At 41.5% G+C, this 18,559-nt stretch overlaps 1 protein-coding gene across 4 annotated transcripts in view; it reads left to right on the plus strand.

Annotated features, from left to right (window-relative positions):
• The first annotated feature begins 17,487 nt into the window (after window positions 1–17,487).
• GOLIM4 (golgi integral membrane protein 4) overlaps window positions 17,488–18,559 on the plus strand; it is a 71,403-nt gene continuing 70,331 nt past the window's right edge. For 2 of the 4 annotated variants that reach the window (XM_081954322.1, XM_081954325.1), the window contains exon 1: window positions 17,492–18,384. In XM_081954322.1, the coding sequence (XP_081810448.1) occupies window positions 18,198–18,384 (187 nt within the window). In that variant the 5' untranslated portion in view covers window positions 17,492–18,197. Of the gene's footprint in view, window positions 18,385–18,559 lie in introns of all 4 variants that reach the window. The other 2 variants (XM_081954323.1, XM_081954324.1) reach the window with 2 other exon arrangements.

Consider the following 18,559-nt stretch of genomic DNA (forward strand, 5'->3'; position numbering starts at 1 on the left):
CTGCCACCTGTGGCACGCATGCCATAGGTTCGCCATCACTGCTGTAGAAAGTTAGCACCCACCCCTCTGCTAGAAAAATGAAATATTCTAGAAAATATTAAAAAGGCAGAATATTATACCTCCCTGAATAAGAAAAGGAGAAACATGCTCTTGGAAAGCAGCCTCTCCATGTTTTCTCCCCACCTGGAACTGAACCCAGATGGACATTTCTTCCAATAATCCAAAACAAAAGATTTTGTAAAACTTATTTTGTTCTTTTTTGAACATATATTTATTATGTTTTATCAATGGAGATAAAATACAACACCCCCCCCCCCCGAAAAAAGCATACAACAGTAACAACAACAAAATGGTGTAAAAAAAATGACCCAAACTCCCAACATTAAACATTAAAAAAAAATCCACCCTGGCTGGATGCTGAAAATAAATAAATAAATAAAGCTGATAAATTCTCCTCCCCTTATATAAAGGATCTGCAAGTAGTAATCAACTTTCTCATCCTTATTTAACAAGAAAAATATGTTGTCTAGTCAAATATTTCAGACGGAATATTCAATTTATTTAATAATCAAAATGACCCAAAATCTAATACTGTGTATATAAAAAGTGAAAGAGAAAAAAAAAGAGAAAAGCAACAGTCAACGGTTAGCCCAAATATTACGCTAGTCTTCAAAACCCTCTCTTAGCCTTCTGTTATTGCATTTAACGCATAATGTATCCCAATTGGTTCCAGTCTCTTATTAAGCTGCCTAGTCTATTATCTCTAATCATCATTGGCATCCTTCAGTCTCAAAGGACTATGGTATCATGCTCTGGAAAGAGGTCAAAGCTGAAGTGTCCTCTCCAGCAAGAGGCCTGGGTAGATTAATATGGAGGGTAGACTGTTACCCAAGCAGCAAATCCCCCCTCTCCATATCACCAAAATAGTCCAATGGAATGGCAGAGCCGATACGATTGGTTCCAGCTGCGTCGCAGGAGTTACCAGAACGTGGTTGTACACAGACACAAACTGCTTCCGGGACTCCGGCTCTGGATTTTGTCTTGAGGTTAACTCCTGAAGTCTTTTCCAGTATGGATATAGCTACAAGGCAGTGGAGGTTTGTAATCAGTGTTTCCCTTCTCCTAGAAGAAGGCTTTATCTGCCGTTGAGGCGTAGAGCCCTCTTCCGCCTTCAAAACTGTTGATCTCAAATCAAGGCTGTTTTCACCATCTCTGAGGCGAAATTAACTTTTTTTTGTTCTTGAAATTGACTTTTTCAAGCCTCTTTACTAACTCAGGCCTGTTCTCTAACTCAGTACCCTCAGTTGCTTGTGGACTTCACTTGTATAAATTATTTTAACACACCCTTCAATCCCTTTATCTGGTTGAAAGAAGTAAAAGAGTTTTCTTTTATTCTGGTTTCTAGGTCTCATAATAACTTGTTATTTTCCTTTCTCCTTTCAATGTTAGGCAAGCTGCTTGAACTCTGCCTGATCTTGTTAAGCACCTGAGAAGAACATCTAAGCAGAAGGCAAAAAATCCACTCGTGCAAGTAAACAAGAACAAAAATATAGTATCAGTTTCTTCCTTTCATTCTGGATACAAAGGCAGTGTTTGAAATTGCATTAAACCATAATATGAATAAATTTGGTTTTGGTTTCATATATCATCTAACTTGCCAATTATAGTTTATCAGTAAGGCATGGTTTATTAAATTATGGCTTAGCAATATGTGTAACTTTACACAAAATTCATGAGTTAATATAGTAAGTTACAACGTAGTTTGTTTTATGCATGAATAAGGACAATAAGGTTTGTTCAACAAATGTTGTTTATAAAAACCTGGTTTTAGCATAACATATGCATACAACCTCAATGATACAACTTCAAGATGCTCTCAAGTCCCCAACATTTACATGGGAAATATTTAGAGGAGGCATATAGTAAAATCTGGCAATTAATGAGAAACTAGGATCAAGACTTGTGAGCAAAGAAATTGTCAAGCGCTAGGGAAATCAGGAGATTCAAGCAGTTTAAATGGGCATAAAGATTTATTGCAAGCTTAAGCTCTCTATAAGAATCTGAAATACAAAAGGTCAAAGGAAATTAGCAGGAGTTAAGAAAGGAATTCAAGGACTTAGATCTCTTGTGGATATGCAGGGACTCATGACTGATGAAGTGTTTGATCCCTCCCTTGGGTTCAACCTGGTCATCTCCTACAGAAATATATAATGTTTCAGTCTAAATACCATCATCTCACTTTTTCTCATATATTCAGGTTAAGACATTTGGATTTATATTTTGTTTGTTCCTAACCCTGCCTTACTTCAAGACATCCATTATTTAAAATTTAAGCAAACTTGGAGTATGTTTGTCTTACATACACAATTGTTACATTGCTAGTTTTTGTTATTATCTATCATCTATCATCTATCTATCTATCTATCTATCTATCTATCTATCATCTATCATCTATCTATCCATCCATCCATCCATCCATCCATCCATCCATCCATCTATCCATCCAAATTTATAATGAGATTGAAGGACTAGGCAGGTGAGAATTTACCAACTAGATTGCTTGAGATTTTCTTGCTGATCCTAATCTGTTGACATTTTAATAAATTCAAAACTGAATCTTCAGGATAGCCATAACTTTATTAATATTTAATTTAGAAATGCAGAGTCCCATACATCAAAGACAATATTGTTGACTATTCATGGCGATAAAAGGATTCCATTTCATTTCTCAAGAATCTGTATTGCAGAAACAAACATATCAGAATACAATGAGCAATCCACCCGTAGACTGAAATCAGATATACTGTATAAAATGGATTTGGATTTTTTTGTAATCTAAGGCAGCCTATTAAAAAAATGAAATAAGTATTGGGATGTGCAAAGTGACTGCAATCTTTCTTGACAAGATATTTCATACCATGAAACCAACATTATTTATCATATTGTATATCATTACAGGGAAGTCTTATCCCTCTGTTCCATAAACCAGAAGCTATTGCCTTTACCGATTCAACTGTTGGAAAAGATTTAAATATGATACAAAGCAGTGCTGTCACATCACTTTTCATCAAGAAGTTTTGGAGAGCTTTGTTGAAGGGATGGGCAGGTTAAGTACAAATTCAGTCATTAGCTGGGTTCTCAGAAGGTATAGTGTGGCATATTGTACTCTAACTCAATACAATGTGTGAACTCCGACATTGTGCTTTGTAAATAATTTGAACTTGACATAAGAGCCCAGGTGGTGCAGTGGTTGGAGTACAGTACTGCAGGCTACTTCAGCTGACTGCCGGCTCCCTGCAATTTGGCAGTTTGAATCTCACCAGGCTCAAAGTTGACTCAGCCTTCCATCCTTCCGAGGTGGGTAAAATGAGGACCCAGATTGTTGGGGGCAATAGGCTGTCTCTGGAAACTGCTTAGAGAGGGCTGTAAAAGCACCATGAAATGGTATATAGTGCTATTGCTATGATGAACGGATTAGAATAATAGATGAACTCTGCTAAGTAGACCATGACCTATCACTTATATATCATTGCACTGAAAATTAGATAGAGGTGCCCGTGGTATTGCTAGAAGTTGTCTCAGAGACTTGAGTTCTTTTTTATCCATACTTTAAAACAGAGGTCCCCCTGGGCTGTGGCCCATTATCGGGTCTTGATCCTTTCGGAACTGGGCCATGGAAATGGTGGGCAACTGCACATGCATGCATCCCCACTTGTGTGAGCAGGAAGCAACCACACGTGCACAAGCTCCATCTGTGTGAGGGGCCAGTGCGTATGTCCGCAGCTCACATAAATGGAGTTGCTTGCATTCACACTTGCTTGCTGCGTGTGCAGGATGATCCCCTCTGTCCCCCCCCCCCCCGTGCCCCGTCAGTCTGCAAAGCCAAAAATGTTGGGGAAATCTGCTTTAAGAAACCAGAAGCATTGAAATATTCTCTATGTCAGTGATGGTGAAACTTTTTCTTACGGAGTGCCAAAATTGCACACACATGCGCTATTGCATGCACACGCGTGCCCACTCACCTTGCCACGCCCAGCTGCACATGCGTGTGCGACTCCCTCACACGTGCACACATAATACCCCCCCAAGCTCCGGAGGCTTTCCTGAAGCCTGGGGAGGGCGAAAACGGCATCCCTTGGCCCCCCAGAAGCCCTCTGGAAGCCAGAAATGGATTGTTTCCAAACTTTCAGTTGACCCGTTGGGGCTGTTTTTCACCCTGCCCAGCCTCTGAAGGTTTCCTGAAGCCTGGGAGGGTGAAAATGATTTCCCCTGGCCCTCCGGAAGGGTGACAAATCAGCTGGCCAGCGCACATTCGCTCCCTGGAGCTGATGGCTGGCGTGCCACCAAATATGGCTCCGCCATCACGGCTCTATGTATTACCTCTGGTCAGCTCAAAAATGGTCAAAAAAAAGTCTTGATTCGTGTTTGCATTGAAAGCTTTGAAAGGTCTATGGGAATTCCATAAAGAATTATGAAACCAAATGACACTGAACCAGTTTGAGGAGATTGCATCCAAAGTTCATTTGCAACCATTTGTTCTCTCTGTGGAGGTTTTTTAGATCTGTGTATTTTACAGATGCATTTCTCTCTCCTGTATCTTTCTTCTTTAAGCAACAACATTGACAACTTAAAAGACAAAATCAATAGCAAGCTACTAAAAGAATTATTTATCTAGGGGTTTGGTGGTTTTTTTTTTAACTATAATGCTTTGTACACTATAAAAAGAACCTTAGACTCAAATTAATAGTGTTCCATTATTTTAGACAGTACTAATCATTAGAATGAATTCATAATATGGCTATAACTGTTATGGTTTTATAACTAGTTATAGCAATTTATTTGTACATAAGTCTTTCCCTAGAGTATACATTTTTCTTTCAAAATCAGCTGCTGCCATCTGGTGTGCATAAGTTGGAGTTACACAATAACCTATTTAAGTCCTAAGTAAGAATGTCCTATGTCGAAGTTCTGGGCATACACTTCTTTCAGAAACAGCAAAAAGGTGTAGAGATAAGAGAGCTATTGGATTCAAGACCATTGAATCTGGTGGATTATAGCCCAGGGTACTGGCTGAACTACTCTTGTGATCATTGTGCTAATTATTAAACCACACTTATAATATCTGAAAAGTCCTAGTAAGGATGGAGGAAAGAAGTTGAAAAAGGGATAGATTGGCCAATTTGTGGTTACTGTCTTATCCACATCCAGTCAGTGCTACTTTAAAAATCATTTTAATTGGGTAATTTAGGCAACAGTGTTAAGTAAGTCATAGCTATGTTATGAAATAAATGTGCAGTTTTCTATCTGTCTCATTCTCTCTTTCTCCACACACTTAACAAAGAATTTTGATACCTGCATGTAAATATGTACACAAATGGTTATTAAACCATTCTTTATCACCTGGGATTTCCAGGACAAGCCAATGAGGTTTAGTGGTTAAGGCACTAGGCTAGAAAGCCGGAGACTTTGAGTTCAAGTTCCACGTTAGGCACGAAAGCCAGCGTGGGTGAGTTTGGGCCAGTCCCTCTCCCTCAGCCCAACTCATCTAATTGGGCTGCTGTCGTGGGTAAAATAGCAGGATGAAGATGTGTTGGGTATGTTCGCCATCTTGAATTATTTATAAAAATAATAAAGGCAGAATATAAAGAAATAAAAATAAATAATTAGCTAGGGAAGATGGACATTACAATTACAGTCCACATTGGCTTGTCCTGGAAATCCCAGGTGGTAAAGAATGATTTAATAACCATTTGTGTACATATTTACATGCAGGTATCAAAATTCTTTGTTAAGTGTGTGGAGAAAGAGAACGAGAAAGAAAGGAAACTGCACAACATTTATTTCATAACATAGCTATGACTTACTTAACACTATTGCCTAAATTATCAAATTAAAATGATTTTTAAAGTAGTACTGACTGGATGTGGATAAGACAGTAACCACAAATTGGCCAATCTATCCCTTTTTTTGAGAAGACATCTATTTGAGGAATGGTGTTTTATAGTTTTATAGCCTCTCCCCACTCCCATTAAGGTACCTAAACAAATGGAAAACTTATGCCATGTATATGTGAAGAATGCAAACACTTATCCAATATAAGAATGGTGAAAAGGGCCATCTTTTGGATGTCTTGTGAGTCATGTCATTTATGTGAATGATGCTCATGCTTACTCAGGCTTTAGTTACTTCCTGACAGGATGAGTACAATATGCTTTATGTGAGATTGTGCTTGAAAAACACTCAGAGACTTCAACTGGTATAAAATATATCAGCACAGGCAGTTTTGAACACACCGAGTTTCCCCTGCCTTACATCTCTGGCTACAGACTCACATGTATTTTTATTTATTTATTAAATGTATATGCCATCCATCTCACTACCCGAAGCGACTCTTTGGCATGTGTATCATTAATTGTGCTACAACCCATCACCATTTCTCTGCATTTTATGATCTCCATGTTAGAATGAGAACTAAACCTCCCTCAATGCTTCCCTCAATACCTGTGGCTGCTGGGCATCAGTTTTCCATGTCCAGTTAAAGTCCCCCTCCCTCTCTACTTGCGGTTGGACCTCCAAAATCCCTTCTATGATTCTAGTCTATTTTGGAATATTTCTATTAGGGGGCTTTTAAGTTTCCTTCTGGGATCATCTGACGGACTGATGCTCCCAGAGCTGTCAGGAATTTGGATCTGCCCTTTGTTTATGAGGAGAGATTAAGTATATAGCAGAGGTGGTTGCTGCTGGTTCGAACTGGATTGGCCGAACCGGTAGTAGCGGCATGCGCAGAAGTGTTGTGCACACACGGGAGCGATCATGGGAGCACACCTGAACCAGTAGTAAAAGAATTAGCAACCCACTTCTGGTATATACATACTGTAGGTCTTAATTTTTTGCAGCTGCCTGGATTGGGTAATAGAGAAAGGAGTGTTGGATGTCTTGATGGGGATGGGAAATGCAATTACAACAGGTTGGGTGATTTTCTGGAGCAAGGCGCCTTCTGTTCCCAATGGGTGCAGTAGGTAGAAATGCAAGCAGTTCTCAACTTACCAAAATTGAGCCCAAAACCTCGGTTGCCAAATGAGACATTTGTTAAGCGAGTTTTGCCCCACTCTACGACCTTTCTTGCCACAGTTCTTAAGTGAATCTGGCTTCCCCACTGATTTTGTCAGAAAGTTGCAAAAGAGGACCACCTGACCTTGGGCATTGGTTCTAAGCAATGGTTCTAAGTATGACCTAGCTGCCAAGCAGTGGCGTAGCGTGGGGGGTGCAGGGGGGGCCGGCCGCACCGGGCGCAACATCGGGGGGGTGCCCTGACTCGCCCCGCGCCGCCCTTTGCCGGACTGTGGCCGCCTCTTTCCGCGCCCGGCTCGGCCCGCGAACTAAGGTCCCCGGCCCCGGCCCGCCCAGGCCCTTCCTGCGCACCGCCTACCTCCTAGCGGAGTCGCCAAGACCCGCCGCGCCCCCCTCGCGGGAGCCGAAGAAGAGCGGCGCTGTGCTCCGTCTGCCCGCCGCTGCAACGCCACCGCGTCCTCCCGCTCCGCCTGGAGTGCCCCGGGGAGCCGGCGCCTTCCTGAAGCCCCCGGTGCGCCTCCCACCCCCGCGGCACCTGCTTCCCTTCAGTCAAGCCTTTTCCCGCTGCCCTTCGAGCTCCTCCTCGGGAGGAAGGCAGGAGGCCAGCATGGAGAGCCTCACTTGACTGATGCCGACCCAGGGGCAGCTGCAGTCGGGCCGCCCTCGGGTTAGGGGGCGCAAATTACTTGCCTTGCCCCGGGTGCTGACAATCCACGCTACGCCACTGCTGCCAAGCATCTAAATTTTGATCACATGATCATGGGGAGGCTACAATACAATACAATACAATACAATACAATACAATACAATACAATACAATAGCAGAGTTGGAAGGCACCTTGGAGGCAGGAAACCCTATACCATTTCAGACAAATGGCTATCCAACATCTTCTTAAAGACTTCCAGTGTTGGGGCATTCACAACTTCTGGGGGCAAGCTGTTCCACTAATTAATTGTTCTAGCTGTCATGAAATTTCTCCTCAGTTCTAAGTTGCTTCTCTCCTTGATTAGTTTCCACCCATTGCTTCTTGTTCTACCCTCAGGTGCCTTGGAGAATAGTTTGACTCCCTCTTCTTTGTTGCAACCCCTGAGATATTGGAAGACTGCTATCATGTCTCCCCTAGTCCTTCTTTTCATTAGACAAGACATACCCAGTTCCTGCAACCGTTCCTCTTATGCAACAGTTCTTCATACAAAGGTTGTAAATGTGAAAAAATGATCATAAGTCACTTTTTTCAAAGTCAAGTTGTAAGTCAAGGATTACCTGTAGTGTATGTGGTGAGGTGATTACCAGCCGACAGTTGGGGTGGGATGTATGGTTGATTGTTGAATATTTGACTGGTTAAATGGTGCTCAGATACGGAAAAGGGGTGTTGGTGTTGGTGGAATATGGGAATGAAGACTGACGGTGGAGGGAAGTCATCCACTTTTTCAGTGCTGTTGTAACTTTGAACAGTCACTAAACGAATGGTCGTAAGTCGAGGACTTCCTATATTGGAAATCTGGTGATAGGCTGTTCTTGGGGAATGAAGAGCCAGTGCTTGAAACCGATGCCACATTCCGGGCCCAAGTGTTCAGTCCCTGGTGTCAAATGTCTGCTCCCTTGCTGGAGGCTGTGAGTTTGGTTAGTTAATTAATTCATGACAGGATTTCCATTTATTTTGAGCTAGAACAGCAAAACCTCGCAGTTTAACACTGCTAAGAAAACTGCACTGAAGCATAGATACTGAGGTAGGGAAGGGAGTGACAAAATGTGTGACATGTCCAGAGATGGTATTCAGCCGATTCTCTCCGGTTCGGGTGAATGGGTAGTGGCAGCTGCAGGAGGCTCCGCCCCCCATAATGCACGAGCACTGTGCATGGGCAGAAGGTGGTGTAGATGCGCAGATGAAGCATGTGCGTTCATGTTTGTGAACTGGTAGGGAAGAAAAGTGAATCCCACTCTGGTCATGTCATGTAAACTTTATTAACTTGTAAACTTACAGGTGGTTTTAAGATGCAAAAATGTATTTTTTAAAATTATTTATTTATTAAATTTATATGCCGGCCATCTCCCCCTATAAGGCAACTCTGGGAGGCTAACTTATGCCATTAGATTATCAAATGCGTGTAACAATTTTTTCACCATCATGGTTATTTGTGAATTTCTTCTTTGCAATCAAGCAAGGAAGCGAACTTACAGACTTCTTCACTTTTCTAAGCCTACTCCCCCAAAATGAATATTCCCCACTTCAGAGAAATCTCAGGTTTTTCATTTTGTTTCATCACAGTACTGAGTGTTAAAAAAAAATAGATGCATTGTTTGCCCTGAATAGTTATTTAATTCCTAAGCCATTGATTTAGGTTCCATTATGTCTAACTAGCTCCACCCTGCTGCTCCCATTTTAGCAAAAGGAGCCAAGAACATTAAAATTCTGCTCTCAACATTGCACGTTTTCTGACTCTGGCTACCATTAATCATCTCCGTGTAAGACTTATATCCTAATTTAATCTTGCATTTCAAAAAAGCAAGCCTATCCTTTTTCAAAATTCTGGAGGCATGTAGACATTTGCACGGATAGATATTTCAACTCTGAAAATAGAACACCAAAATTCAGGTGCTGCAAATAAAACTGAAACTGTAGAGATGTTTGCGTAGCTTTGTTTGCTCACAACAGCCTGCGGATCCACTGTAGCTCTGAAGACAAGCCACGTGGGTACGGATTTTGACATAGCTGTAAATCATTTCTTAAAATCCAGCGACTTCTCAAAAGGTGAATAGTTCAAGCCAAATGTGTAAGAGGGGATATTTCAATTTGCCATTCATAAAAGGAGCCCTTCTCCTCCTGCTCTAGCATGTTTCTAGAGAATATTTCTTCTAGCATATTTACAACTGAAACATATCCAAGAATTCAACAGGCCTCTCTTGTTCTAAGTCTTTAAATAAATGATATTTAGGGGTACATTTTTAAACCTTGAGGCATTATTTAGCAACTGTTATTACAAGATGTTTCTCTATTTCGATAGCTTCCATAATTATTCTTTTGTTGAAGTGTTCAGTTTTGGAGATTAACCTTCAAAATTAATTAGCTTTAAGGTGCTGGAAAAGGGAGGAAGTTTTTTCTTTTTTTCTTACTGCGTTCTTTGATGCGTGCATTTATTCTCCTGTTCGTTTGTCCTATGTATGTTGCAAGGCAGATTTTGCATGGTATTTCGTGGACTCCTTGGTTTTCTAGCTGGATTTTGTCTTTGGGGTTTCTTAAGATGTTGGCTATTTTTTGGTCAGTGTTGAAGGCTGTCTTGATATTGTGTTTGTGGAGAATTTTGCTGATTTTATCTGTGGTGCCTTTGATGTAAGGGAGGAGGGCAATGCCGTTGACCTGTTCTGTGTCTTGGTTTTTGGGGAGAGTCTGCCTTTGGATTAGGTTAGTAATTGTTTTTCTTTGGAATCCGTTGGAGATTAATACGTTAGTGAGAGTGTGTAATTCAGTTTTCAGGTGGTCTTTGTCGGCTAGGCGTTTGGTTCTGGAGATGAGGGTCTTGGCTACAGAGTTGATCTGTGCGTTTAAGTAGCGGTTGGTGTGGTTTTTTCCCCGGTAGATGTTGTGTCCTAGGGAGCCATTGGGTATTTGGAGATTAGGACATCCAGATAGGGAAGTTGGTTGTTTTTTCTATTTCCATAGAGAATTGTATTTTGGGTTGTAGGCTGTTGAGATGTGTGAGGAAGTTGTCCAGTTTTTCTTTCCCCTGTGGCCAAATCACGAAAGTGTCAACAACATATCTAACCGGAGTTTGGGTTTGTGTTCAGATTTATCTAAGGCGTTAGTTTCAAAATGTTTCATGTATAAGTTTGCGATGATGGGTGAGAGGGGTGATCCCATGGGTGCTCCTTCTATCTGTTTGCATCTTTGTCCATTATGGACGAAGTATGTGTTGGTTAGGCAGTGGTTGGTCAGGTCCAGGATGTGTTTAGGGGGGTTGTGTTTGTTCTGGATAGCTGTCAAGGCTTCTTTTATAGGCACTTGGGTGAAGAGGGATATGACATCGAAGCTCACGATATCAAGACAGCCTTCAACACTGACCAAAAAATAGCCAACATCTTAAGAAACCCCAAAGACAAAATCCAGCTAGAAAACCAAGGAGCCTACGAAATACCATGCAAATGGAAGGTTCGTTTTGTACATAAATGTCCAACTAAAAAGAAAAAATATATAATAATTGACTGATGGGCGTGTTAAGGGCTTTTTTTGTTAACAGCTGCTTGAAATATGAAATATGGAAACAGAAAAAGGACAATTCAAGAGAGTACACCTACTTTTCTGAAGGACATAGGACCCTTTTCAAGAATAGATATAATTTAGATTTTAAACAATTTGGCTACTAAGATTCTTAGAGATACTTCCAAAGACTTTTTCAGACAATAACCCTGTGAATTTGGTTTGTAAAAGAAAATTTAGTTCTTTCAGATGGAGATTATTTCTAAAGAGGGAATAGTGAAGAATTGTCAAAATAAATTGCTTTTTTAAAAAACAATGACACAAAGAGAAATTGAGAAGAATTAAAGAAATTTCCAGAGAAGATAAGTATTTCTCAAAAATTAAGCTTTTACAATGATGGTTATCTATGTTAACAGAAAGAGAAATGGAAATAATTGTATAAAGCAAAAAAAGAGAATTTTCAAACAAACCAAGGAAGTACCTGGCATATAAATTACGTAAAGAAAAATAAAATGACATTGAAATTATGAGAAAGATACTGAATTAGAGATAGAATGGTTACACAAAGCATTTTATCAATATTATTCCAATTTGTCTAAACAAAATAACATTTCTCTGGAAAAAATATGTTAATATCTAAAGAAATTAACAAGAATTACAAAGGAACAGAAACAGATTATAAACAGAGCTATAACAATAAAATTTCTGGAGGGTGTTGACCTGTTCTACATTGCATTTGTATTCCATTAATGAATGGAAAGGCTTACCTCCAGATATTGTGGGTCACTGGAGGTTTTCAAGAAGAGACTGGACAGCCATTGGTTTGGAATGGTGTAGGATCTCGTGCTTGAGCAGAGGTTGGATTGGAAGATCTCCAGGGTCCCTTCAAACCCTATTATTCTATATTCTATGAAGCTATAAGATTAACCAGGAAAGAACGGTTGCAGGAACTGGGTATGTCTAGTTTAATAGAAAGAAGGACTAGGGGAGACATGATAGCAGTGTTCCAATATCTCAGGGGTTGCCACAAAGAAGAGGGAGTCAAACTATTTTCCAAGGCACCTGAGGGTAGAACAAGAAGCAATGGGTGGAAACTAATCAAGGAGAGAAGCAACTTAGAACTAAGGAGAAACTTCCTGACAGTTAGAACAATTAATCAGTGGAACAGCTTGCCTCCAGAAGTTGTGAATGCCCCAACAATGGAAGTCTTTAAGAAGATATTGGATAGCCATTTCTCTGAAACGGTATTGGGTTTCCTGCATAGGAAGCGGGTTGGACTAGAGAACCTCCAAGGTCCCTTCCAACTCTGCTATTGTATTGTAGATGCCTGAACGAGATGGATCCTTTCCTTTCCTTGTCAAACCGGCAGCACATTGGCCAGATGTGTCTCAAGCAGGCCATACCTACCCCAGCTTTGCAAAGGGAAAAAACATTGCAATACATGATATGATGGCAACGTGATGCTGCGTGTTTGATACCCATGCAATACACTGCTCCCCTCCAATCTCCCAAACCTGTGAGGTAAGTTGGCCTGAGAAAGAGTGACTGGCCCAAGCTGGCCTACATGGCTAAAGCAGCATTAGAACTGTCTTGCTATGTCATATGGTGCTTTACATCACTAGATCAAACTGAATCTTTATCCTTTAAAGGGGATTGAAGCAACTGGAAAACTAAAATAGTTTGGGATATTAGATGGCTTCAATAAAAAGAAGATAAAGATATGAACAAAAAACATGAAAACAGAAGGTAAAACAAAATTACTTTTGGCTAATCATGGGCTTGAAAGTCTTTCTCTTCTAACTGGCCAAGTTGGGACAGCTGACACTACATTTGTTACTTTTAATATACTGTACATCCACACAACTTCGGCATACAGAAAACAAGGACTTTTGCGAAATCTTTAAAACGTGTTTATTGTAACATAAAATTTGTGGATTACAATGTACTTGAAAAATGTATGTTGCAAACTGTCCTCTTAGAATGAATTGGTATGTTATGCTGATGTGTGTTCAGTTATGTGCATGCAATATTTTAGACTCAAACAAGTCGTAAGAGATTATAGTTTAGTACAGGTGGTCCTCAATTTACGATCACAATTCAGCCCAAAATTTATGTTAAGTGAGAAATGTATTAAGTGAATGTCCCATTTTACCACTTTTCTTTCCACAATTATTAAGCCAATAATTGGCATTGTTAAATTAGTAACATGGTTGTTAAGTGAATCTGGGTTCTCCGTTGACTTTGTCAGGTCACAAAATGACTCCTGAATACTGCAACCATCATGTGTTCGTTGCCAAGAATCTGAATTTTGATCACCCGACCATCGGGAGGCTGCAATGGCCCTAAGTGTGAAAAATGCTCGTAAATCATTATTTTCAATATTGTTGTAACTTTGAAAGGTCACTAAAGGAACTGCTGTAAGTCGAGGACTACCCATATGTGCAAACATAGCCGTTATTGAGTTTTATTTGTCGCCCATTTCACCACACCTCTGGGAGGCTTACAACATTAAAAGCAATAAAACCATGAAAAGTAGATATTTCTAATAACAATAAAAACAGAAATGACAATTAAAGATGGGGCAAAAGGGAGCAAGGTACGTGGAGTGGGAGAGGGTTGATTATGCTATTATAGTTGTATCATTATGGTTGGTGTGCCACGGTTACAGTAGATTAGAATATATTTGAAGCAAGTCTGTGTCATTGACTGTTCATTATTAAGAGTTTAATCTTAATGAGACTGACATTTCACAGCCCACAGCAGGTTTTGATAGATGGAGCAGAGAATGGATCAAGACTTAGTGATTAACGTTGTAGACTTTACTGGGGAGCAGAGTTGGGAGAAGTTGTAGTTAAGAGCGCCTGAACTTTGAAATGTACTGCAACACCACTCAGCAGGAGCGCCTTCTGCAAATATTTTACTCAGGTTCAGCAGTGCGTTTTAGGTTTGTCCTATCGCACAGACAGAAATGAAAAGCCATTAAAGGTTATGGGTTGCTGTACGTTACTTTAAAAAAAAATGTTTATAAAATACAAAAAACATGAAAACAAATAGTGGGCAAAATAGAGGAAAATGAAAGATTGCAGAAAAGAAGGGAAAAAGAAAGAAAAGGCACTGACTTCCGACACCCTTTGGTGCTGCGGAATGACAATAACACCCAACCTCAACTTTTAATTTTACATAGTAGTATAAACCAGCCATTTCTATATCAACACATCTATTTAATTGGTAAAACCCAAAATCGGTTTCATTTTTTTCCACCTTAAGCAGGAAGTCCAGAAGTGGTTTCCAAGTAGAAACAAAAGTACTTATCTTTCTTTTATCAAAGCGGTCAATTTAGCCACTCTGCTAACTCCATCAACTTTTTGCAGCCATTCTTCCATTGTGGGGATTGGAAAATTGTTGAACTGTGACTTCACCAAGTACAGATTGTGGATGATATGCTATTGATGTCTTTCCTCAGTACCTGGAGAATAGCTTCAGCTAAACATTGGCAAGATTGAGTGTATTTGGGATTTGGAGCCTCCTCTATCTGGTTTATTATTATTTATTTTTGAAAAGGATTGCACAGCGGGAAACAGATCCAGTACACAATCTAGGAGTTCTTCTGGATTCCTGCTCAGAACATATGGCATGGCCAGTAAAGGATGGACACACATTACAGGTAGTTGGAAAGTTCTTCAACAAAAAAGAAACCAACAAAAAGGAAACCAAGTGCTAAGAAAACTTTCCATAAAGAGATTGGGACTATTTAGCCAGTTAAATAAATCTGCAGAAGAATTAAAAGACCAACCAATCAGCAATTGTTTTATTTTAAGTATGAATATTGACCAAAGCAAGTTAGTGGTCCTCTCAAAGAAAGGATATTGTCATTGCAAATTTGCAAAAGGAAAGTGGAGTCATTGACTGCATAGAAATTGAGTAAATAAGTAAACTATGCTCACCATAATTTATATCCCATCTTCAAAGCAAATTAACCTAGAGATAAAGACTCCCTTGAATCAAATTTCACGTTTCATAGCAATATACAATGCCACGGTCATTTTTTAGTGGTTTTTTTTCAATTTTCTTATAGCTCTGGATGTTCAGATGCTTTTTTTAATCCCAATACTATTCAACCATGTCTGTGGAGATCTCAGTCATCCAGGTTATGGTTGTCCCAAAGGTACTTTTTCAAGAGGCAACTGGACTTTCTGTTTTTTCTTTGGAGATGACTGCTAATTTAAAAGAAGGGTCAAAGAGGGCAAAGTTGAACAGTCCTCTCTCAACAGAGGGGAGGGATATGATATCATCTATCTCCAATCTACAACATATCCTTTCAACAGTTCCAAGAAGGCTCCACATCCACAACACTCAGGTGATCCCGAGGACACAGCTAAACCTCCAGGTGACCTTAGTGACCTGCTAAAAGAATGCAAATGACCATCTGTCTGCAAGAAGTATACAACAGGGATGAATTTCAGCAGGTTCTCACAAATTCTGGAGAACAGGTAGCGGAAATTTTGAGTAGTTCAGAGAACCAGCAAATACCACCCTGTCTGGCCCCAGAGATTTTGCAGTATCCTTCCCTTGCCACGCCCACCAAATGATGCCCACAGAACCAACCGATAGTAAAAAAACTTCACCATTGGTATAAATTCTTCAATTCTCCACTATTCAGTCAGAGCTGCAGAAGCTTCTTGGATGAGAAGCAAAATATCTTCAACAAAAAACCAGAAAGTCCAGTTGTCTCTTGAAAAAGCATCTTTGGGGCAAATGTGATTTACTTATCTTTTTTAGATGGATGCTTTGAAGATAAATAGATTTATTACCTTATAAGGCATTAACTGAGGAGGACAACTGTCATACAAAACTTCTCAGGGCAGAAAGTTAAATTTTTACTACACTAAAAATATACACATTCTTAAACCCATGGCTTTTATGGCAGTTACACCAACCGTGCAGCAAAGCCAAGCTTCGGAAAACTATTCCGGTTCAAAGGCTATCTTTGCTCAATCAGCCACTTATATTTTTAACTCATCTCTTATTCCACTCTTAAGTAGTAGTAGCAGCCCACTACTAAAACGAGGCTTTGCTGCACAGTCACTGTTCTGCCTCAAGCGTTTTAGGCTTGCTCCGGGCATGCAGTTAACTCCACGCTTAGGAATCTCTTTCAGATCATGTTTATTATCAGGCATTCTTAATAGCAAAACTTACAGTTCAGTGTTAAGATACTTCTGACTTTCCATGATCTGTCCCATCACGTAGTGTAAAAAGATGTTGAATTTACCCCCATGCGGTCACAATGCATTACTCCGTAATTGATTTACAATTACGGAGTAACGCATTGTGACGGTGCAGCAAAACCTCCCTTTTTTATTAAGGTTTTTTTTAAAAAAATATATAAAATACAAAGAATTAAAATTAAGGGAAGGAAAGGGAGTGGGGGAGAAAATTAAGGGAAGGGAAGGGAGTGGGGGAGAAAGAGGCTGTGGAATAAAAGGGGGAAGAGAAAAAGAAAGAAAAGGGGGCATTGACTTCCAACTGTTCTGAGCACAAGACAAACGCACTCCAACCTCAACTTTTTGCTTTTATCCATTAATATATAACAGCAAACCCTCCCTTTTAACCCAGGCGCTTATGTACGCCTGCCGGTTCAATCCCAAGGTGCCTAAATAATATTTTAAATCCATGGTATGTAAAAAAAAAGAGTCCAAGACTATTGGGAGAACGTCATCTATAAATGCTGGAAAGCACACATTTGGGTTGCAAAGAATTGGGGCGAGTCCACCTGTCCTCCCAAGTCGGCAACCCAGAGATTGCAAAAAGAAAGAGCCCACACTTGGCTGCCATAATATCGGCGGTCCCCCGTAGTTCGCAATACCCGTACAAAAGTACACCGCCGCCCCCCCCCCCAACCGGCAGACGCTCTCGTTCTTTTGCTTCAAACCAGAGAAGAGACCCACCAACCGCCGATCCAGATCGCGCGCCCTCGCCCCGCCCCGCATACGTTATCCTCCTGGCGCGCGACGGCACCGCTCTCCCCACCAAGCAGCCCCCCCCCCACACACTTCCCCATCTCTCTTCCTTCCCTCCTCTCCCCAAAGCCGGGTGGGAGGGAGAGGAGGAGGGGGGTTGGACTCTCCGCGAGTCGAGACAGACGCGCCGAACGCCCAATGCGCGCGCGCGTTGCCTTCTCCGAGAGGAGGGGAGTATCCAGAGGCTGCGCCCAATGAGGCGGCGGCCGGAGCGGGACTTCCTTCAGGGATCCCGCTAGAAGGGAGGAGAAAAAAAAAAGGAGGCAGCCCGGCAGCGGAGGTGACACGTAAGTACGGGGTTTGAATGGTGTCCCAAAAAAAATAGAAAGCGAAGGCGGAAAACCGGCGAAGAAAAGCTACCCTTGGGGTAGTTTGGCACCAACGCGCATAGAGAAAAGTAACTTTAACGGGGGGAAAGGCGCTATTCGAAGACTCTCTCGCCTTCCACCCATCCCTGCCAAAGGGCTCTGGGCAGAAGAGCCTCTCCAGTCCCGAAGTGGGGAACCGTCCCCAGCAGCAACGCTGTCTGATGGTTCACCTTGAAACTCGGCAGGGGAATTGATGAAGCAAGGACGAGCCTGCCTGGAGACGTCCCGTTTCTTCTGAACCTTGCATCTCCAGTCCGAGCCCTGCTGGGGACGTCTCCCTTTCGGATGCCCGGTTGACCCTGGCCCTCCCTTCGCCTGATCTCCTGGGGAACCCGCAGCCCTCTTTGCAAAGCTGGCTTGCTATGACCTTGAATTCCTGGCAGGGGTTGTAATAAGCTGGTCAAAGTTTGCACCAGGGCCTATGGCAGAAGCCGTGTCACAACCAACTCGTCCCTGAGGTTATTTCCCTGGTTTATGTTGTGTCCTGATGCTGCTGAAGTCCTAGGTGGACATCGACTTGGGTCCCCATCTCCAAGGTAGGGACTATGGGAAACGGGATGTGTTCCCGAAAACAGAAGCGGATCCTGCAGTCTCTCTTGCTTCTCACCGTGGTGTTTGGCTTCATCTACGGGGCGATGCTCTACTACGAGTTGCAGAACCAGCTGAGGAAGGCGGAAGCTGTGGCCCTCAAGTACCAGCAGCATCAAGAGTCCCTCTCCGCACAGTTGCAAGGTAAAGTTTGCTCCTACCTTGGAGAGCTCCTTCAGAAGCTCCACCTGCTTCCCACCTGGTTGACTTGGGCCGTGTGCTCCCCATTGCACCATGCAGAGGCTTCGCCATAGTTTGCTGACATGCCTCAATTGGTTTTATCCAAAGCCAAATGACTTAGTGTGCTATGAGAACTTAA

The sequence above is a fragment of the Natrix helvetica genome, assembly GCF_964273705.1.
Source record: "Natrix helvetica genome assembly, chromosome: 5".
NCBI classification, from domain to species: domain Eukaryota; kingdom Metazoa; phylum Chordata; class Lepidosauria; order Squamata; family Natricidae; genus Natrix; species Natrix helvetica.